Source organism: Panicum hallii, chromosome 6 (genome assembly GCF_002211085.1).
Source record: "Panicum hallii strain FIL2 chromosome 6, PHallii_v3.1, whole genome shotgun sequence".
NCBI classification, from domain to species: Eukaryota; Viridiplantae; Streptophyta; class Magnoliopsida; order Poales; family Poaceae; genus Panicum; species Panicum hallii.
In genome coordinates this window covers 42948397-42970106 of record NC_038047.1, presented here as the reverse complement: position 1 = coordinate 42970106, position 21710 = coordinate 42948397, and the positions used below count along the sequence as shown (strand labels likewise).

At 43.0% G+C, this 21710-nt stretch overlaps 2 protein-coding genes across 2 annotated transcripts; one reads left to right on the top strand and one right to left on the bottom strand.

Moving 5' to 3' along the window:
- Positions 1-3021: 3021 nt before the first annotated feature.
- LOC112896799 lies at positions 3022-10629 on the bottom strand. The gene is made up of 14 exons (XM_025964930.1): positions 10478-10629; positions 9770-9869; positions 9493-9620; positions 9067-9256; positions 8866-8978; positions 8049-8132; positions 7925-7973; positions 7747-7838; positions 7229-7358; positions 7004-7080; positions 5203-6914; positions 4642-4986; positions 3818-4562; positions 3022-3581 (listed from the first exon to the last, which is right to left on the bottom strand). Exons 1-13 carry the CDS (start codon positions 10504-10506, stop codon positions 4024-4026), a joined length of 3588 nt encoding a protein of 1195 aa, XP_025820715.1. The 5' UTR covers positions 10507-10629; the 3' UTR covers positions 3022-3581; positions 3818-4023.
- Positions 10630-12352: 1723 nt separating this feature from the next.
- Positions 12353-21270, top strand: LOC112896220. The gene is made up of 13 exons (XM_025964142.1): positions 12353-12999; positions 13601-13700; positions 13842-13969; positions 14197-14380; positions 14481-14593; positions 15551-15634; positions 15709-15757; positions 15842-15933; positions 16846-16975; positions 17120-17196; positions 17289-18916; positions 20030-20374; positions 20459-21270. The coding sequence occupies exons 1-13, from the start codon at positions 12971-12973 to the stop codon at positions 20995-20997; spliced, it is 3498 nt and encodes a 1165-aa protein (XP_025819927.1). The 5' UTR covers positions 12353-12970; the 3' UTR covers positions 20998-21270.
- The last annotated feature ends 440 nt before the right edge of the window (positions 21271-21710 follow it).

Here is a 21710-nt window from a genome sequence, read left to right as displayed (position 1 = left end):
ACGAACCGGGCAGGAGAGCTGTCGATTATATTAAAAAGAAGATGAAAGCTTAGATTGAGCAATACAATAAAATAGAAACGCAACAACCCAACACCAAATCTCTCAACAAACATATCGTACCACTCAAACACATCCCAAACAAAAAGCTAAAAACCAAAACAATGTGCACCACTCAGTCCTCGCAAACTCCACATCACCAGGACATCTGAATGTTGCTGCAATGCTGCATGAGCAAAACTGTGTTTTCAGTGCCCTTCAGCCCACGGATGCCAAGCCATGGGCCCAATCTGAACCTGAACAAGACTTGGTAGTCCGTAAACTAATGACATAAATGAGATACTCACCCATAGACTGGTTTTGATATGGACAGAGCTTGCTCAAAAAAAAATTCTTGCTCAAAAAGATATGGACAGAGCAAATGGTGGTGGAAGATGATGCGTGAATGACTGAAATTTTAGCCCGTTTACTGAATTACCACTCGGTTCTATCAGAATCAGTCAGGATTCATCCGTTGACGACATGTTTTTTTTATTCTCACTGAAGTTTCATTAGTGTATTTTGGATAGCTACCTTCAGGTTTGAGGCCTGCAATCTGAACTCTAACAGCGCAACAGGTTTTTGCATCTTGTTCTTCTTTGGTTTAGTTAGCAATGGAGGCTCTTGTTATCGTCTCATGTTTCAAAAATAATGATTGCCAAGGTTGTGCTGGTTCTGCAAAGCTCCTACTTGTTACTTCTATGATTGTTCCTTGTAAGGCTCAAATTACCTGGTTTTATCAACCACCCGCTGGGAAGTGTCTATGAAGTGATCATATTCATTTGTATTATCACATTCCGAGCAGAGCAGGGAAGAATGTGCTATAAGCTAATCAGAAATGATCAACTTCCTTTAATTCCAGAGAAAAGCAAAATCCATCCATGTGGCCATGGTTTGACACTTGAGAAAAAACAGTAGGTGTTCTTTTTGCAGGAAAGATCCACCTTCTTGACTGAACCCATTTTGCCCATAATTATTTGTCAATTATTTCGGATAGAATGGACCTAGATAATCTGACGGAAGAGCAAGTCGCAAATCCATTCTCACCATTGCGCGCTACTTATCTTCCCAGCAATCGATCGATCCGACAGGCGCGGGAGCGCCCCTTCCCTTTCCGTCAAAGCTAGAGGGCCCACGGAGTAAACTAAGTGTTATCTTTTTCCTTTTCAGCATTTTTACCTTCTATTGTGTTAGCTCCTGAGAAGTTTTTGTTTGATATATATTTCACTGAAATTATGCTAAAAAATGTTGTGGGAAGTTGGATAGTGAACTTATGCATAAAAGTTTTGTGAGAAGTTTTCCTGATAATATTATTGTGGGAGTTATGCTAAAAAATATCCTCCGATAAGTTTTCTAAAAAAATTATACATGTAAGTTGTATATCGTGAAAAGTTACGCTAAAGAATATGTTCTGAGAAGTTGATTGAAAGAAGTTATACGTAAAAATTTGTGTATCGCGAAAGTTGTGCTGAAATAATATTCCCTGAGTAGTTGTTTGGAAAAAAAATTATATTTAAAATTTATGTGCATAAGCTATAAGTTTTTAAAACTGGAAAGTTGCGGATGAGAAAAATTTCCCAAAAAGAAACTCGCGGCCTGTCGGAGATCGCGCGCGCGTTGATTAGAAAAGCCCAGAGCATATGAATGAGTTGGCTTGAGTCGCCAACCCAATATTTCCATTCGATGTTTAGGCAAATGAGCTGCTGCTCTGCTTTGCGACGCATGTAGTGGCACTATCTTTCTTTCCCATGATCCCATCCACAACCTAAAGTTTGACACCCTGTAGTGTCGATCGATCTAATCCGTGCCGGATCCATGCCCAGGTGTGGGCCAAGTGCTTGATGTGCCACGGCGAATGCTGTTCATCAGCTGCCTTATGGAAGATGGAAGAGGCTTTCAGTAATTGCGACCTTGCGCCATTTGCACTCGATCTGAATCTCACCATGGTCACGTACAAAGGGAGGCTTGATCTTGTCTTCTCACCTTACCTCAACAACCAGGCTGGCCTCTCTAAAGGGGAGAAAAGAAAACCACCAGGATGGCATGCACATGCACTAGCAGCTGCCACGCCGTAGATTGTGGACGATGGCTGACGGCGGCTGGGAACTCCGGCGCGGCGCGATGTGATGCGAGCGGTCGTGCGCTGCCAGCCCTCGTCGATCCCGTTTGCTGAAGGAAAGACCTGGGGGAGGCTCGGCCATTGCGACGCTCGTCATGCTAGCCTGTCCGTGGACACGGCCGGAGGCGGAGCCGAGAGAGAAAGGAACTTCAGAACCGCCGCGGCGCCGCCGCCGCTGCCACCTCTATCTTGCGCCGTGCCTTCTAGTTGGGAAGATTTGCAACGGCGATCGGAGCGACGCGGCCGAGCGCGGAGGCGGTTGGAGTGCGCCGCGCGCCACGGCGGGTTGTTTAATGGCGGCAGGGCCCGGGAGGCCGGGAGACCCGCCTATGGCGACGGTGTGAGCCAGCGCCCAGCGCCCACCTCCCCGCGGGGTGCAGCACGGCTTCTGCAAGACCAGGTAACGGCGCCATCGATCGGAGGGCGCTCAAGCGACGCCATCGAGGGTCGCCGCCGCCCTGCTTCGTGAAGAGAGGGTCGCAGCTAGATCACGCACGAACGAAGACCAGCTCCTCCGCGACTGATTTCTTCACATGGCAGGTGGCGACTGCCGACTGGCCACCGTCGAGAGTTCCTCGCGCCCGTCTTGTTTGCGTGGACGGCGAACGGGGTGAAGTATGAGGAGGGAGCCGGGGATGCATTTGATCTTGCTGGTCGATCAGCTTTAATTTAGAGTTGGGATGATACATGCGCAAGAAAGTATGGTGCAGGACACTCGCGACGAGAAGCTAAAATATGGTTTTCGGAGGGGAGGGGAAAAAAGCTGAAATATGGATGCAATTTGCGCTTTCATCAAGGCTATGCTACTTGTGAACTAACGACACCATACTACTGCCATGAGATGAGATCACAAGGACACGATATAGTATACAGGTACGACTTTCTTGTTACACGCCTTAAAAAAAACTTATTCCTCTCTCTTGATAGATAGATACATCCAGCCCCCCAACGGAGGATTTTGTGGCTTTGTGCAACCACTGCCAAGTTACAGGCACCGTATCATCATTACAAAGATAACTATATCAACGCATTAAGCATCATCATCAACATCATCCATTCCAGCCTGCCTGCCTGCCTGCCTGCCTGTAGGCCAACAGACACAAGGAGGGGGGGGCCCTCAAAGATGTAGATTCATTCTTGTCAAGCCATGCCACCTTTCTGCTTGGCAAATGCACTTGAGAGGAGGGAAAAACGTACCTTTTCTGCCTGTCTATTTGAACTATGGACCCCACACAAGATTTGCACACATTGCAGCAAAAAAAATAAATAAAATGGGGCATCAGTTCTGATTTGGTGTTTCAAGCATCGAAATATATACAGCACACTTGCAGATGCTCTTCTGACCCTAGCTTCTTAAACTCTTTCCCATGGACCACATCTACTTCACCTTCAGTTGCTTGGCTCATCTCGGCGCATCTTTTGCATACTGTCAAGCGACAACCAAACAGTCAACTTTTAACTTGTTTGTGAACCAACCACATAGAGCAGCTGCTTTCAATAACCACACAAAGCGCAAGTAATGTGGAAACAACAACTCATAATGTATTCCTGACAAGAACTGGTCAATGTTGCACCAAGATATCATAAACGTAAGGACAGGGCATAACGAACAAACAGCCTGCATATAATACCACCAGCTGAATAAGACAGCAGCATGCATACCTGGTGATTTCAAAGGGCTGAACCAAAGCTCAGGTTCATGTTGCTCAACTAAAATCCCAATAAAAACTCATGTTGCAGCTCAGAAGCACAACAACCAGTACCCACATCAGACAGACTATGTACCGGGCAACCAGTTACTTTCACAACTCCACAAAAGCCCCACGTAAGAACATGTCAAGTCAAAATTGCATCTGCCATGAGACAAATCACATTCTGAAGGCTCCGTTATAAATATCATTTGAACCCAGCATGTGCAAGTTGTTCGCTTCACTTGGATATAGCATCCTTAACATGTCTGACAAAGGGGTATTACTCCCTTGTCTCAAATCACTCCATCCATCCCATTGACCATTTATAAGCTGTGAGTTTCCAGGTTGTTGGGGCCTCTGCGAGTAAGGGGATACGGCACCATGATTCTGCGCTAAAAATCTGGAAGCCAGGTGATTATCATTCATAGGGTTGAAGGCATCCTGCATATGGTCTGTGAATCTCATGTTCTGATGAGACGGCACATTCGGCTGCATGCATAACTGAAACATAAGGTCATTATTTGATGTTTGCAACTGTGCTGGGAAAGTAGGGGTATTATTCATCTCCAGCCCTGAATCCCCAATTCCAGGCATTCGCCCTTTGCCCACAGCCAATATAGCAGGATCATTAAATTCTACGTCACTTGTGTGTCTGCGAAACGGAGCTTGATAATGATTACTGTTGCTGCCCAAAACATTATCCCGGAGAAGAGTTTCTGCCAAGCACCACAAAAAAGTATGATAAATCAAACTTGTTTTAGGAGAAGCCAAAAAAAACTGAGACAGTAAACAAACCTGAGTATTTTGAGCCATACACTTGATTAGACCGACCCTGTGATGCAAATCCAGAAGAAAATGCAGAAGGGAATCTAGAAGGAGAGTTAGGCCCATCCTGAGATGAAAACCCCGAAGAAAATGGAGAAGCCAATCTAGGTGGGGGCTTAGACACTTCCTGAGATGAAATTCCAGAAGGGAATCTAGGAGGGGGTATAGACCCATCATGAGATGAAATTCCAGAAGAAAACCCAGGAGGTGGATTAATACCATCTTGGGATGGAAATCCAGAAGAAAATCCAGGAGGGGGGACTCTTGCTGCTGCTGAAAATCCCGGAGGTGCAGATACTTTAGACCATGATGTACCTGGAAAAGCAAATACTTCATAAGCACACAAACTTATCTACAGTGAAAACATCAAAATCACAGGATTACCACCAACATATCAGCAATCCATTTGCATGAGTCAGATTTTTTTTACCAATGCTCAATGAAAAAGTGCAACACGCAAAACAAGGTCATTCACTTACAGGACACAACATTTTGCTCCGTCTAGTACAGAAGCGAAAAGGTGGTACTCACCAGTAGTTGCCATTTCTGACACAGCAAGAGAATTGCTACTGGAAAAATCATTCTCTACGGATTGGAATGCAAGGCCATTCTGGTAAACATTTCCTTGGGAAATCTGGGGTAGCAAACCAAAATTCTGCTCATTACCAGAGTTTCTGAGAGATGATTCCAAGAAGTTTCCTTGGTTATCCTGTCTAGCAAACGAAAATCTTGACTCTTTGCTGCCAGATCCTGATCTCCATGAAGGCATTGTGAAAGGAACATCATTATTTTCAGATTCGCTAAGCATCCTAACAAAATTGTTAGCAGTTGAATATGAATCATCCCACGGATTAAACTCAGATGACAACATATCAGAAATTATCCTGCTCTCATCTTTATTTACACTTACAGTCCTGTCAAAAATTCCTACACTATCAGTTCTTACTGAACCCATTGCTCCAGGCTGATGACGTCCCATTCCAGGATGTCCAGAAACATCACCAAGTGTATATGCAGTCCCTAGCACATCTTGACCTCCACTTAACAAGGAACAAGTGTTATTGATTGAAGAAAATCCAGTCTGCATCTGTGAGGAATTTCTAGTGCCAATCTTCAATGCAGGGTTAGTTTCTGTATCCTTCCACAACGAAGTATCTAATGTATTGGGAAAACGGGCAAATGATGAATATGATGGTTTGGCTGAACCATCCATCAACCTACTATTAAGTGTCTCAGTAATAATTGAAGAATTTACTATATCATTTGAAGGAGTCGCAGTACAGCTTTGCAGCTCTGAACTCCAATCAAGATGACTGTCCGCACTATATAGACAAGAAAGAACAGTATCCTTATTTTCTGAAGGTAGGGACCCATCAAGCTTCAGATGAGATTGGTCTTTGTCAAAATTCTGACCCATGGGCACCACAACAGATGTGCATAGCATTGCATCTGGTTTATGATTTCCTACAACACTATGAACCTCATATTTGCCATCTAATGTTACTGAAGACATCTGAACAGATAGATTCTCAATGCCAGCATCCCGGGTTCTATTATCCTCCAGTAACTTTTCACCGATTGCATGACTAGATAGATTCTGAATGACAGCGTCCCGGGTTCTATTATCCTCAAGTATTTTCTCACCGACTGCATGACTAGATTGGCAGTGTACAGCATTTGAAGTAGGGCTTTTAGGAGCAATATTGGTAATTGAGCAGTCACTGTCACAAGTCTTTACATCTGATTTCGATATCGCTAGACTTGGTACAAAGTCTGGAGGAGTTTTGTTGGTAATGTTCACTGTCATGTCTTTCTTAGGTGATACTGGCGACTTAGACACTAGATGGGTTAGCTTTCCATTTTCATTTGCAACTTGATCCTCACTTCCCTTTGTCATCCCATCTGACACTGCAATGTCATCGTCGTTCCAAGCTGAAGGTATTGTAGAGAAATCTATGTCCACTGATGACTCCAATGATGATACAGCTTGTGTTTCCTTTGCAATACCAGGCTTATATGGCTGTAAGGTTTTTGATGTACTATCTTGTTCCGACAACTGCCATCCTTCAGACGTTGCTGGTGCTGTACTTGTATCGTCATTCCATGAAGAAGGTATTCTTGTACTCGAAATTGTTGAAGAACTTGAAAATGAATTACTTTGAGGCTTCGACTTCGTTTTTGTATGAGTCTCTGATAATGTCACCCCGATAGTTGTTGTCCTGGCACTCAAATCACGATGCCCCCTGCGCATAGAGAAGGGGAAAAATCAGTAACACAGTTCTCATTTTCAACACATATCACAAGATAGAGGAACAGTCTAGAGGTACCATACCATGAGGCAGCTGGTGGAAGCGTGGACCTCCCAGAACTACTGTTTGGAGGTGAAAGCCTTGGCTGGTTGGTGGTATTCTGCACACAATAAGGCCAGTTAATGCAGTATGTAAGCCAACAAATAAGGAGATGTCAACAGTTTAACCTAGACTAAAAGGCAGCATGAAGGTTAACAAAACTACAAAGTCTTCCAATGAATTTTGAATTTTCAGCACAAAGAACATACAAGTGTTCCATTCTTGATTGTATGCTTGGCTGATACCACCGCACTGTAAGAGAAATCATCAGCTGGGGGAGGCAATACAATGCCTGCACGTCTATGCGAAACACTAGATGCCATCTGGGGGACCCTGGTCCTGATAGGAACATAGAAGAGTAAATGGAAGGTATCAATTGAAAATATCAGATTGTTTAGCCAACAGGGATAAAAGTTTATCAAAGCAGTACTTAATATATTAACAATCCACATTGAAGAGGACGTCACGTTTTTTCCAAATCAACATAATACCAAAACAGCTTATACAAAGTAAGATTTTGCTTCTATTGTTCCAAGGGACTAACTCCTATATCCAAAAGTGGAAACATAAATGGTGGTTTTAATTTTTAAAAAAAGCAACTACAATGCCAAACAGAGCCACAATACACGCACAAGTAGTGTAGGCAGAGAAGGAAAGCAATAGCAAGGACTCAAAGAGTGGCTTAGGGTTAAAAGAATGAACATCTATTAAAATTGCTCAGTGCTACCTCGTATATGCTGAGATGATCTCATCTTTAGTAAAACTATCCTCCTGACTGCCTATGTCATGCAAATAGAGGCAATCTGGATTCCCACATGTCTGAGAAAAGCCAAGAAACATTCAAGATGAGATAATTGGGTATAGTAGTAGTAGATGAAGTTATTAGAATAAAGTAACAATTGTACCATGTTCCGCAGCCATGCATGGCAATACTTCGTAGTACCAAAGCATGCTCTGTAACAGAAAACAGCCATTTGAGCAACTAAGTTGTGTAAAACTTCTGGGTGAGAACAAAGTATAGAATCTCACCTTAACACTTTTCCTTCCAAGACAAAATTGTGTACAGATTGAATACACCGGATGGCCTCTTCTTCTTTGGCATAAGTAATATATCTGTATACATTTGACAGCACACGGTTATCGTTTAAGCAAAAGCATGACTTCTGTATCAAATTCTTATACAAACAAAAAACTCCCCAGAGTCACAAATAGATGTTTTGGACATCCCTGGAGTCACCAATACCTTTGACTAATAACTTCTATTATAATATTTTTACAAAGTACAAAAAAATTATAACATTACAGAACTACAATTCCAGAAAGATATGCTCAAGCCATTTTCAAATATTCAATCAAATCAAACTATGTAAATATGCTCATATCATTTTTCAAATATTCAATTTAACTATGTCAAGAGGTATCAATGATAAAATTTAGATACTTTGATTGCACACAACAAAAATGGTCACATATTTGTGGTGGGGGGAATGGGGGGGATTTATTTGTGACTGGTCACAACAAAAAACAAGTGGCCACAAGCAAATCACACTGCTAAGTAGCTTAAATTAACCTTAAAATGACTGCACTGATTGCAAGAGTATGGACATATTGTCATCTTTTTCACCAAATTTGGTGGAAACCCACCTCACACAATTGAAGTCTCAATTAACTTTCTCATAATACCAATTCTATAACTAGTACTACAAATACAAATTCGAATCATGCAATTGCATAAAAATGGAGGATATGCATTTAATATATCAAATTGGTTGATCAGTACCGAAATAAAACATAAATAATGTCCATGCATATGAGCCATGTAAAGCATGAGGTTCAAGAGACATACACACTAATATTGTTGTTTGCTGAAGCCTGCTGGGAAGGAGGCCCAGACGGACGGGAAACTGAAACCTTCAAAACTTTCCCATATTGACCAAAGTATTCCGTACGCTCAAGTACCTAAAACAACAAATAATAGTAGTGTTGGTATGAGAATTAAGATTTGAAAATAGCAAGATCTAGTAGCAAACAATGATATGGTGCTCACACTCTCATTGCACAAATGTACAGGTAGCCCAATTATGTACACCAAATTCCTCTGGATAACCCTGACACTAGCCAGATGCTTCTTAGCTTCTACGGTAGATGTTGTTGCTGCTGCTGCTGCAGGTGCTGCTGCCTTTGGCTTAACCTTCTGGGTCTTGTGCTTCTTCTCTGCATTTTTCTCCGGTACCATCCTGTTTCCATGAAAACAAACATAAGTTGGAGCTTGTATTACATAATACATCTTTCACAATGGGTCAGGTCAATTGAACTCAAATAAAAGCTGAAAGGATTGATTTTTATGTGCTTCCCTTGATAAAAGGGTAATCCCAGATGCTGTACTGTGTCGAAGTAAAACACAAATTGATGCTAAGAACAGAGGCATTAGGAGGGTGAAAGAAAGCATGATTGCCGAAAGTTTGTGACGGACCTCTCACAAGTGGCAGTCATCTTGACAATCCTGTCCTTGTCGTAGCGAGTGCGGCATGCAGGGCAGCGGCCCTCTGTCTCCTCCTTTTCAGCCATGTCTATGATGTGGTGCCAGCACCAGACGCAGATCTGCAGAGTTGCGCACGTAGACAATTAATTGAGTAAATGGCAGCTTGTTGCTTGAGGTCGTAGACTTGTTGGGGTGGTGGCTGGCGCTGAGGCAATGGACAATAAGTACAGACTGATTGATAGGATAATGGGATTATTGATATACATACATCATAGCCGCATTTGCATGGCTTGAGCTGCTGGTCAGTGATGTCCATCTCCTCAGCACAGAGCGGGCAGGTATGGTCTCCATCGTCGCTCATGGTAGTCCTAATGGATGAGAAGTCAGAAGCGAGAGCTGTTAGAATCCAAATATGAGGAAGAAGAAGACACCTGGACCAGAACAGATAAGACTCGTATTGCACACAATCATTAAGCTGTTGTATCAGAAACCCCAAATATTTAACCACACAAGAAATACATAAAAGATTGAAGTGTAATTGAACATTGCCCAATTCCTAACAAATCAGTCATCAAAACTAAATTTATCGAATAACACTAGAAACACATCGGGAGAGGGGTAAAAAAATCCAATCCTAGCACTGAATTTCTCTCCGTCTACCATTCTGTCAAGCAGCCCCTCATGGGCCCGTTTTGACTCTCGAACCGATCCATCTGGCACGTCTTCTCCAACCTCTCGTTCTCCTCCTCTTTGCGCAACGCGCCCCCTCCTGTGGGCATGCTGCTCTACACCTGGCAACCTGCCGCGCTACTCGGCCCCTCCCGCCATTAATCAGAACTCGAGTTCAGCACTCGAAGAGGCGCCGCAAAAAATAAATGACTCTTCAGAACGAGAAGGGCTGCCCTATTCGAGATCCGCTCTTCAATCCAACAGCGAAAACTAGAATTTGCAACAAAAGAGGGATAGGATTTCATGCCTGCGTTGATTTTGCATGTGGTGATCCATCTACCAATCTGATTCCGACTCCAATCGAGGCCGGCGGTGAGGCAGCGGGAGGGAGGTCGACAGGGTAGAGCGCAGGGGGGCAGAGGGGGCAGGGGCGATGAGGAAAGAAGGGTTCGCTGGTGGTGTTGAGGCCAGTCAAAACGGCCTCAACGCGAAGGGCGGTGCGGGCCTGGCTGACGTAACGCCGAACGGGACAAGGACGGAAACAAACACACCGCTAAATCTGAAATCCTGAAAAAAAATAGTGGTGCAGGATAAAACCGGTCGTTTTGATTTCGCCTAATTATATAGCAAGCCAGCAAAATTTAATGGGATTTTCTTTTGCAAAACAGATTGATCCTAAAACGGTAGGGAAATAGATAGAAAAAAGAGGAACAAGGAACCAGATGATAATAATAAAAGGATAAACAAATCACATATCTCAGTAATCATAGCTGATAAAGTCCAGCCATCATCCCTTCCCCCCCTCTACTTCTGATATGCATCTTCCTCATATACATCTAGTTAAGCGAATTCATAATTGTCACGGTACTATTACAAGACGAGCCACGTTAAATCCCAACTTACATATAATGACATATAAGCGGAATGGATAATAAAAAATAATGTTAAAACAATATGAGTGCTAGCGAGGATGTTATATAACGACTCAACAAATGATGCCGAACTATAAACACATTTCCTTGAAGATCATAGAGAAATAATATAATATCTTAACTAGATACAATATGATAGACATCCACATGTCGCAAATATATTGTGACTAATAAAATATCACCCTAAAGAGAAATATTTTTTTTTATACTTGTACAACTCTATTTTATTTAAAAAGTAACACACGTGATATTCTTCTCCAATTTTCAAATTAATAGACGTGCTCTTGTGCGCATGACCTACATGTTTAGTTACCGTAAACTCATATGTAATAAGTAACAATATTAAGATCTTAACATGTAGGATAAACATATGCAATCTGATTGGCGAGATAAGAGGACAAATGAACATTATAGCCCTATTTATATGGATAATTAGAGACGTCTATCTCCTCAGTTCACAGCAGCTACATGTAATCTCCTTCGCAAATCATGACCATCGTAATGGATAAGAGGTAAGAATGATGAGAAAGTCGATTTATATATCGAATATGAGTAGGAAGAAAATATCTAGGAAAAAATACATATAATTAAACCTCGTATGATTGCATAAATTATTAGTCGTCTAACTTAAATTTATTATTGAATGTGCTTGCCAGATCCAACAAATCAATCATCAAATGTAAAATTGTTGTAAGAAGCACAATAAATTATAGTTTCAACGTGAATTTTATGGGAAGGATATACATCAGCTAATGATAATCACATAAATAGAGTGATGAAATTCTAAATGATTGCATCTTGGTGATAGGTTAATTGCTCGGGCAGTTTTTTGAAAAAGTAAATTAAAATAAGGTAGCTATGTCATTTTGATATCTTCAAATCTCATCACTAGATAAAACATATACCATATTCTTCAAGTGTGCGCATATAGCAACCCTACACGTGTACGTATCCGGATCTACTTATGTTTTGCTTGGAAAATCATAAAAAGATCAAACAAACCATCAATTTATAGACACATGATAAATAAAGAGATTTTTTAAGATTATTTGGGGACTACGTATTAGTGGTAATCGATTGGTAATGGATTGTTGTAATTTTCATCTCGCCGGCGCATTTATCTTTCTTCCACCCTATTACCATTTTGTGCTATTACGATCTTTTTCAAACGAGTTTTCTCTGCGGTACAGAACTTACGCCATCGACTTAAAAAATAGAACCGAACTTACACGTCAATAATTCTAAGTTCTTCACGATACTGCAGAGGAATTGGTTCCGATCTCCTCCACCATGGATAATCGGTAGCATACCACCTCGCCGTTCCGCTCGTCAAGCACTCTCGGATTTTCCGTCTACCGAGGATTTGAGGTCGTGGAAGAGAGCAGCTCCTGAAACCCAAACTCGTCAACCCTAACGCTGCTGATAGATCGAGCACTTGATCAATATCTAGCGGTGCACCGCTGCATAGCACCTTGCCTAGCATCTGCCTGCGCGGCTGCGCCTCCGCTCCTCTTCTTCGTCCACCAGCGCACGCTCACCACCGCACACACCATCTTCCCTGTTCCCTGTTGCCTGCCCAGCGCACCGCCGCACGCAAGGAAGTCGGAAACTCGGGAGCCCATTCATCCGACCTCGACCCATCTCCCTCCACTCGCCGGATTCGTCGACTGGAGTCGAAATCCGATCCCGCCGTCTCCCCCAACGAGGCGTTCCGTCAGCCAGGCCCCGCGCCACCGCTTCGCGAGCCGTTTTGACTGGTCTGGACGCCGGCGAGGCGGCGATCCCTCTCCTCCTGCCTCTGCGCTCCCCGTCCCGTCGCCGTCGCCGTCGCCGCCGGCCTCGATCGGAGTTAGAAGTCAGATAGGAAGATGGATCGCCACCTGCAACGTCAACTCAGGCACGCAATCCTCTCCCTCTCTTCTCTTGCGGGTTCTCGTATTTCGGTGTTGGATTGGATTGGAGTGCTGGACTTGAGAGCTATGATTCATGGCGAGAGGGGCTGAGTAGCGCCGTTGGGTGCGGGGTGCAGAGCAGCAGGCCCACAGGAGGGGCGCGGCAGCGGAGGGGAGGGACGCGTCGTAGCACAGAGAGGAAAGCGAGAGGTTGAGGAAGACATGTCAGATCGATCGGCTGAGTCAAAACGGGTTCACGACGGGCTTTTTGACGGGGAGAAATCCAGTGCTCAATCTGAAATCGCAAAGGAATTAGTGGTGCGAGGGCAAAACGTCGGTGCGAAAACCTACATAGCAGCCAGATGAAATCAGCTTTGAAGCATTGGGCATTTTTCCCTCCTGATATATTTCTAGCTGTAGATTTTGGTTTGATGACTGATTTGTTAGAATTGGGCAAAGTTCGATGACCCCTGTTTCTTGGGCGCTTTAATGTCTGATTTATTTCTATTGATTATAGTAGGTCTCTTTATCTGTTTCGGTCTGGGGTGTCTTCTTCTTCCTCATTTAGATTCTAACAGCTCTTCCTTCTGACTTCTCATCAATCAGTACTACCATGAGCGATGATGGAGACCATACCTGCCCGCTCTGCGCCGAGGAGATGGACATCACTGACCAGCAGCTCAAGCCATGCAAATGCGGATATGATGTATGCATATCAATAATCCTCCTATCTGACCAATCAACTGTATGCCTTGGCTGTTGCCTCTGCAGCAGCCACAACAACTATGAGCTCAAGCACCTAACTGCCATTTACTCAATTTTTCTTGTTTATGTACCAACTCTTCAGATTTGTGTCTGGTGCTGGCACCATATCATAGACATGGCTGAGAAGGAGGAGACAGAGGGCCGTTGCCCTGCATGTCGCACTCCCTACGACAAGGACAGGATTGTCAAAATGGCTGCCACATGTAATAGGTTCGTCAGAAACTTTCAGCAGCCATGCTTTCTTTCACCCTCCTAATGCTTCTGTTCGTATCAATCAATTTGAGTTTTTCTTCTACAGACTACATCATTTGGGATTACCCTTTTATCATGTGAATATAAATCCTTTCAGCTTTTATTTCAGTTCAGTTAACATTACCCATTTGTGAAAAGGTTTCTTGTTATAGCAAGTTCCAGCTTATGTTCATTTATGGAAACAGGATGGTGGCAGAGAAAAATGCAGAGAAGAAGCACAAGATCCAAAAGGTTAAGCCAAAGGCAGCGACGGCAGCAGCAGCAGCAACATCTACCGTAGAAGCTAAGAAGCATCTGGCTGGTGTCAGGGTTATCCAGAGAAATCTGGTGTACATAATTGGGCTACCTGCACATTTATGCAATGAGAGTGTGAGCACCATATCATTATTCTCAACTAGATACATCCAAGTTACACGGCATGTTTAAATTTTAGTTCTCATACCAACACTACTATTATTTTTTGTTTTAGGTTCTTGAGCGTAGGGAATACTTTGGTCAATATGGGAAAGTTTTGAAGGTTTCAGTCTCCCGTCCTACTGGGCCTCCTTCCCAGCAGGCATCAGCAAACAACAATATTAGTGTGTATGCTTCTTTGAACCTCATGTTGTACATGCATGATCTGTTTTGGCTTCATATGCAGAGACATTGGTTTTGTTAACCAGTTTGATATATCAAATAGGTATCCTCCACTTGCATGTTTCAAGTTTGTATGCTTCCTTGTCATACTAGAGCATTAGTATTATAAGAAAGTAAATTGAGACTTCAACTGTATTTGGCGGTTTTCTACGAAACTTGGTGAAAAAGATGACAATTATATCCATATTCATTTTAAGGTCTGATCGACTTAGCTGTGTGACTTGCCTGTGGCCACCTGATTTATGTAGCAATACTTTGAAAGCAACATTGATTTCCTCATGGCCAACATAAGGAGAAATATCTCTTTATAGCTGTGATTTCTGGGAGTTTCAGATGGATGCAAAGCGCCTTTCCAGTCAGTGCTTGATTTCTCATCAACACTTTCTTTGCATAATTTCTTCCCATGTGTTGGTACATTGCTATGACTTCTTGGTTTAGCTGTGCTTATACATGCATGCAGTTACATAAACCAATTGGTTTTCTCTGAAGATTTCAGCTTATATTGCCTACTTATTTGTTCCAGATCTAGATAATCATGATTCAAAATTGTTTAAGAACCTTTGGTATTATTTTTTGCGTGTTGTTGCTACAAATTACTAACATTCACATAAGTGATCTTTTGTGTTGCAGCGAAAGCATCTAAACTTTGACCACCAATACCTCTTGATATAGTTAGAACGTTAGATCGAATATTGAAAATGATATGAGCATATTTGTCATGAATGTAGTTTGTAAATATGTTACAATAGAAACATGCAGTTAAGAGGTACATATTGGTGACTGTGTGGATGCTTAAAACATCACTTATTGGTGATAGCAGGTTGTTATTTGTTTGTTTAAGAGTTCTATTCAGAATTTCCGCTCTTGTTTAAACAATGACTGATTACTGCCAAATGTGTACAGATATATTACTTATGCCAAAGAAGAAGAGGCTATCCGTTGTATTCAAGCTGTGCACAATTTTTTCTTGGAAGGAAAAGTTTTAAGGTGAGCTTCTATACTTTGTTCTCGTCTAGAAATTTTACAAATGTGGTAACTAAAATGGTTGTTGACTGTTGCAGAGCATGTTTTGGTACTACGAAGTATTGCCATGCATGGCTGCGGAACATGGTACGTTTGTTGCTTCATTCTGATAGCTTTATTTTCTAGTACTCTACCTAATCCTTTCATCCTGAATGTTTCTTGACTTTCCAGACATGTGGGAATCCAGATTGTCTCTATTTGCATGAAGTAGGTGGTCAGGAGGATAGTTTCACTAAAGATGAGGTCATCTCAGCATATACGAGGTAGTACTGAGCTGTTTTAACTGATGTTCTGGAACTTCAGTTACTTTTTCTGCTTCCTTCATTCAGTGTAGCCCTAAGCCACTGTCCGAGTCCTGGCTATTGCTTTCCTTCTCTGCCTACACTACTTGTACGCGTATTGTGGCTCCATTTTCCATTTGGCATTGCGGTTGTTTTTTAAAACCACCATTTATGTTTCTACTTATGGATATAGTAGTTAGTCTCTTGGAACAATAAAAGCGAAATCTTACTATGTATAAGCTGTTGGTATTCTGTGTAAGTTGATTTAGAAAATAGTATGACCGCTTCCGGGGCCACTCGCGGGCGGTCGCGCGCCGCGACCCGTTTGCAGTGAACGCAGGCACTCCTTCCTTATCTTCTTCTTCCTTTCCCTCTTCGTTTCTTCTTCCTTCGATGCTTTGTCGATCTGACCCGCCACCGCCCGCCTCCACCACTGCTGACGGCCGCTGGCGACTCGCCGCCGTGCCCCTCCGCCCACCTACCGCTGCCGCCAACCTACCCCACCCTTCCTAACCCGTCGTCCTCCTCGCCCCCGCTGCCGGCACAGCCCACCGGAGGTCCTCCACCGTCCACGCTGGCGGTGCCCTCGCCGCCGACCCTCCTCCCAGCGACCATCACCACCGCCTGTCCGGCTGCCGCCCCCATCCACCCCCTTTAATCCCATCGGCATTGATTTCCCCCCAAGTCCCCCAACTCTAACCCAACCCTGAACCCTAACCAGTCCATCGTTCGTCACTATTGACCAGCGGCGCACGTTCGCCCTATAAGAATTTTGGTCTGCTTCAATGTGGATGTTTAATATATTAAGTACTTCTTTGATAACTAACTTTGTGCTAAATCAATTTTCATAGCATCAATTGATACTTTCAATTCACTCTTCTACATTCCTATCAGGACCAGAGTCCCCCAGATGGCATCTAGTGTTTCGCAAAGACGTGCAGGCACTGTACTGCCTCCTCCAGCTGATGATTTCTCTTACAGTGCAGTGGTATCAGCCAAGCATACAATCAAGAACGGAACTCTTGTATGTTCTTAATGCTGAATATTCAAAATTCATTTGAAGACGTTGTTTTGTTAATCTTCATGCTGCTTTCTACTCTAGGTTAATCTGTTGTATTTTCTTATGTGTTAGCTTACATACTGCATTAACTGTCCTTGTTGTGTACAGAATACCAACAACCAGCCTAGACTTTCACCTCCAAACAGTAGTTCTGGGAGGTCGACGCTTCCACCAGCTTCCTCGTGGTATGGTACCTCTAGGAGTGTTCCACTATCTTTCACTATATATTGAAAATGAGAACCGTGTTATTGATTTTTTCCCCCTTTTCTATATGCAGGGGGCATCGCGACTTGAATGCCAGGACAACAGCTAGTGGGGTGACATCATCACAATCTCAAACGGAATCAAAAGCAGAACCACAAATTAATTCATTTTCCAGTTCTTCAACTATTCCAAGTACAATAATACCTTCTTCGTGGAATGACGATACAAGTACAATGCCAAAAATGTCTGAAGGACGGCAAGTGTCAGAACAAGAAAGTACATCTAAGACCATAGAGCCGTATAAGCCTGGTATTATGAAGGAAACACATTCTCTATCATCACTGGACATAGACTTCTCCACAATACCTTCAGCTTGGAATGACGATGATATTGTAGTGTCAGATGGCATGTCAAAAGGAAGTGAGGAAATTCAAGCTGCGAAAGAAAATGGAAAGCTAACCCATCTAGCATACAAGTCACCAATATCACCTAAGAAAGACGTGACAATGAACATTACCAGCAAACGTCCTTCAGATTTTGTATCAGATCTAGTAATATTGAAATCAGATGTAAAGACTGGTGATGGTGATAGCTCAGTTACCAAGATTACTCCTAAAAGCCCTACTTCAGCTGATGTAAACTGCCAATCTTGTCTTGCTGCCGAAGAGAAAATACTAGAGGAAAGTGGACCCAGGGAGACTGACATTGAGAAGCTATCTGTTCAGATATCTTCAATAAAGTTAGATGGCAATGATGAGGCTCATGGTATGGCAGGAAATCATCAACCAGATGCGATGCCATGCACGTCTGTTACCATGCCCATAGGTCAGAATTTTGACAAGAGCCAATCTCATATGAAGCTTGATGAGCTCCTACCTTCAGAAAATAAGGATACAGTTCTCTCTTGTCAGTATGGTTCTGATAAGCATCTTGATTGGACTTCAGAGCAGCAAAGTTGTAGTGCGACTCCATTAAATGATATAGTAAGATCTACAGTGATCACTGACAAACTTCATAGTAGGCTGATGGATGGTTCAGACCAACCATCATATTCGTCATTTGCTAGGTTTCCTAATACATTAGGCACTTCACTGTGGAATGATACAGAAAGTAACCCTACATTGACGATTGATACTAGAACTTCACAGATGCAGAGTGGGTTTTCTTCAATCGATAAGGCTCGTGACTTGTTAAATGGAGGTCAAGATGGGCTAGGGACTGTATGTACACCTGGTAATGATTCTGGACATCCTGGAATGGGAAGTCATCAGCCTGGTGCAATGGGTTCAGTAAGAACTGGTAGTGTAGGAAGTTTTGACAACACAGTAAGTGTAAATAAGGATGAGAGCAGAATAATTTCTGATATGTTGTCATCAGAGTTTAATCTGTGGGATGATTCATTTTCGCCTGCTAACAATTTTCTTAGGATGCTTAGAGAATCTGAAAATAATGATGTCCCTTTCACTGCACCTTCATGGAAATCAGGATCTGGCAGCAGAGTGTCCAGATTTTCGTTTGCTAGACAGGATAACCAAGGAAACTTGGATTCATCTCTCAGAAACTGTGCTAGTGATCAAAATTTCAGTTTGCTACCCCAGATTTCTCGAGGAAGTTTTTACCAGAATGGTCGTGCATTCCAATCTCTGGACAATGATGCTTCCAATAGCAACTCTCTTGTTGTGTCAGATATGGCAACTACTGGTGAGTACTACCTTTTCACTTCTGTACCTGACTGAGCAAAATGATGAATACTGTAATTTAATGATCTTATTTTGCTATACTTTTTCATTCAACATTGGTGAAAATATTCTGACTCATGCAAATGGATTGTTGATCTATCTTTCTATCCTGTAATCTTTGACAACAAACAAGGCCCTCTTTAATTAGAACCATTTGATGGCCTTAGCCGAAACAATGTTTGTTAAGCTAGAGAGACACTTCACGAGTGCAAAACCTGGCTAGTCCACACTCCACACGCAAAAACATGTTGATGATGTTATAATCATCAAAATTACAATTTGCTCTTCGATGAGTCTTAGCAGTTTGGATTTTAGGAAATTTAAACTGCATCAACTACACCTTTGGCCAAATGCCTCTGACTTGTTACTGTTCTAGTATTCTGAATATCTAAATTTCAATGCACCTGTAACTGCATGTATGTACGCACATACGAAGCTCCATAATTGCCTGAATCTTGCACTTAAGCAATGAACACACACCCTGCGCATCAATACTCACTGACACCCTGGCTTTATCAACTCCATGCTCTGGTTCTCAACCAACAAGCCGTTTGCCGTTTTCTAAGAACTGAATCCATCTTTGTTTGGAGAAGTGCATATTAAGTGCCGTTTGCCGTTTGGTTTCAAAACATTTGCAGGATAGCTTTTGCTCTTTCACAGATTTTGGAGCATAGGCCAGATGTACGCTCTACCCCTCAAGTTTTTGTGCTAAACTGCTATTTAAACATTTGAAATGACACATATGGTGTATTTATAAAGTCCATACGTTTATAGAACTCTGGAATATTGTTGCTCAATTAATAAAGGATAGCAAAAAATTCATCTACAAAATATTTTCGGTAGATTTTTGCACATCGTGGTATGACTAGGTCAATGGATGTTGTGAGATTAATGTTCAGGAACAGAAGGTTGCTTCATGTTCATGTATAAAACTGTAACAAGTCGGGGCTAATATTTTATAGAGCTTATTCAAGTTGAGGGGTGGGTGGATCGTTGATGTATTGGTGGTAATTCTGTAATTTTGATGTTTCACCAGTTATAAGTTTGTGTGCTTATGAAGTATTTGCTTTCTCAGGTTCGTCAAGATCTAAAATATCTGCACCCCCAGGATTTTCAGCACCAGCAAGAGTCCCGCCTCCTGGATTTCCTTCCCAGGATGGTCTGAATCCCCCTCCTGGGTTTTCTTCTGGAATTTCATCTCAGGAAGTGTATAAGACCCCACCGAGGTTGCCTTCTCCATTTTCTTCTGGATTATCATCCCAGGATGGGCCTAATCCTCCTTCTAGATCCTTTTCTGCATTTTCTTCTGGACTTTCATTACAGGATGGGCCCAACCACCCTTCTAGATTCCCTTCTGCATTTACCTCTGGATTTTCATCACAGGATGGGTCTAATCAGGTGTATGGCTCAATGTACCCAGGTTTGTTTACTTTCTCAATATTTCTCTTTGCTTGTTCTCTTAAAACAAGTTCGACTTCTCATACCTTTTTGCGGTACTTGACAGAAACTTGTCTCCGGGATAATGTTTTGGGCAGCAACAGTAATCATTATCAAGTTCCGTTTGGTAGGCACACAAATGACATAGAATTTAATGATCCTGCCATACTGGCAGTGGGAAAAGGGCGGATGCCTGGAATTGGTGATTCAGGGCTGGAGATGAAAAATACCCATGCTTTTCCAGCCCACTTGCAAACATCAAATAATGATCCAAGGTTTCAGTTACAGATGCAACCGAATGTGCAGTCTCATCAAAACTTGAGATTCACAGACCATACTCAAGATGCCTTCAATCCTATGAATGATAATTATCTGGCATCCAGATTTTTACAGCAGAGCCATGGTCATGTGTCCCCTTATGCGCAGATGCCTCAACAAGCCAGAAACTCACAGCTTACAAATGGTCACTTGGATGGGTGGAGTGATTTGAGACAAGGGAACAACACCCTTATGCCAGACATGTCGAGGATGCTATATCCAAGTGAAGTGAACAACTTGCACATGCTGGGTTCAAATGATATCTATACCAGAGCCTTCGGAATGTGATTGTCTCACGGTAGATGTGTGACTTTGAGCTGACATGCTCTAGCTTGAGGCATTTGTTGAGCTGTGAAAGTATCTGGTCGCGCAAGCGCATAGTTTACCCGAGGTTGGATCGTGGTGTTGACATGCTGTGCTCATGAGCTTCCATGTGTCATGTGTGGGTTTGTTGTTATTGAAGTTGACCGACATGAACCTTACAGATCTTTGAAACTACCAGGTATGCATGTCATTGGTTTGTTTTTGCTAGAAAAAAAACTTAGGAAAGCATGTGCTCTATGTATTGGTGTTCATGGTCCCTTGGTTGTCGTCGTTGTGATCTGTGGCCGGGAAGTATGGCCATCCATCCGCACGCTGCAAGTTGCAACCACCTCTCTCCCCCTCCCAGAAACAACGCATCGACGCACCGGCCGCTCCACGCGGGCCTCGTAGCCGTAGCCTTGGTCCATGGACCTCGCCGCGGCAGCGAAAGCCTCTCCGTCACTTCACAGTCACAGCAGTTCCGTTCCGTGGCAGTTATAACCATTAAGGCTCCATGGCAGCTCTGCGGCCGGCGTTGCGAGGTTGACGAAGGCCGGAGGCGTTCGGCGTGCCGTGCAGGGAACTACGGCCGGAAACTTGGGGCGTCGTGACGTCGCCATCGCTTCCGAAGGTTAGGGGTGCGATTGGTTAGCTGCATGCAGCTGAACCTGGCCCAAGGGATGCAGCGACGTCGCTGC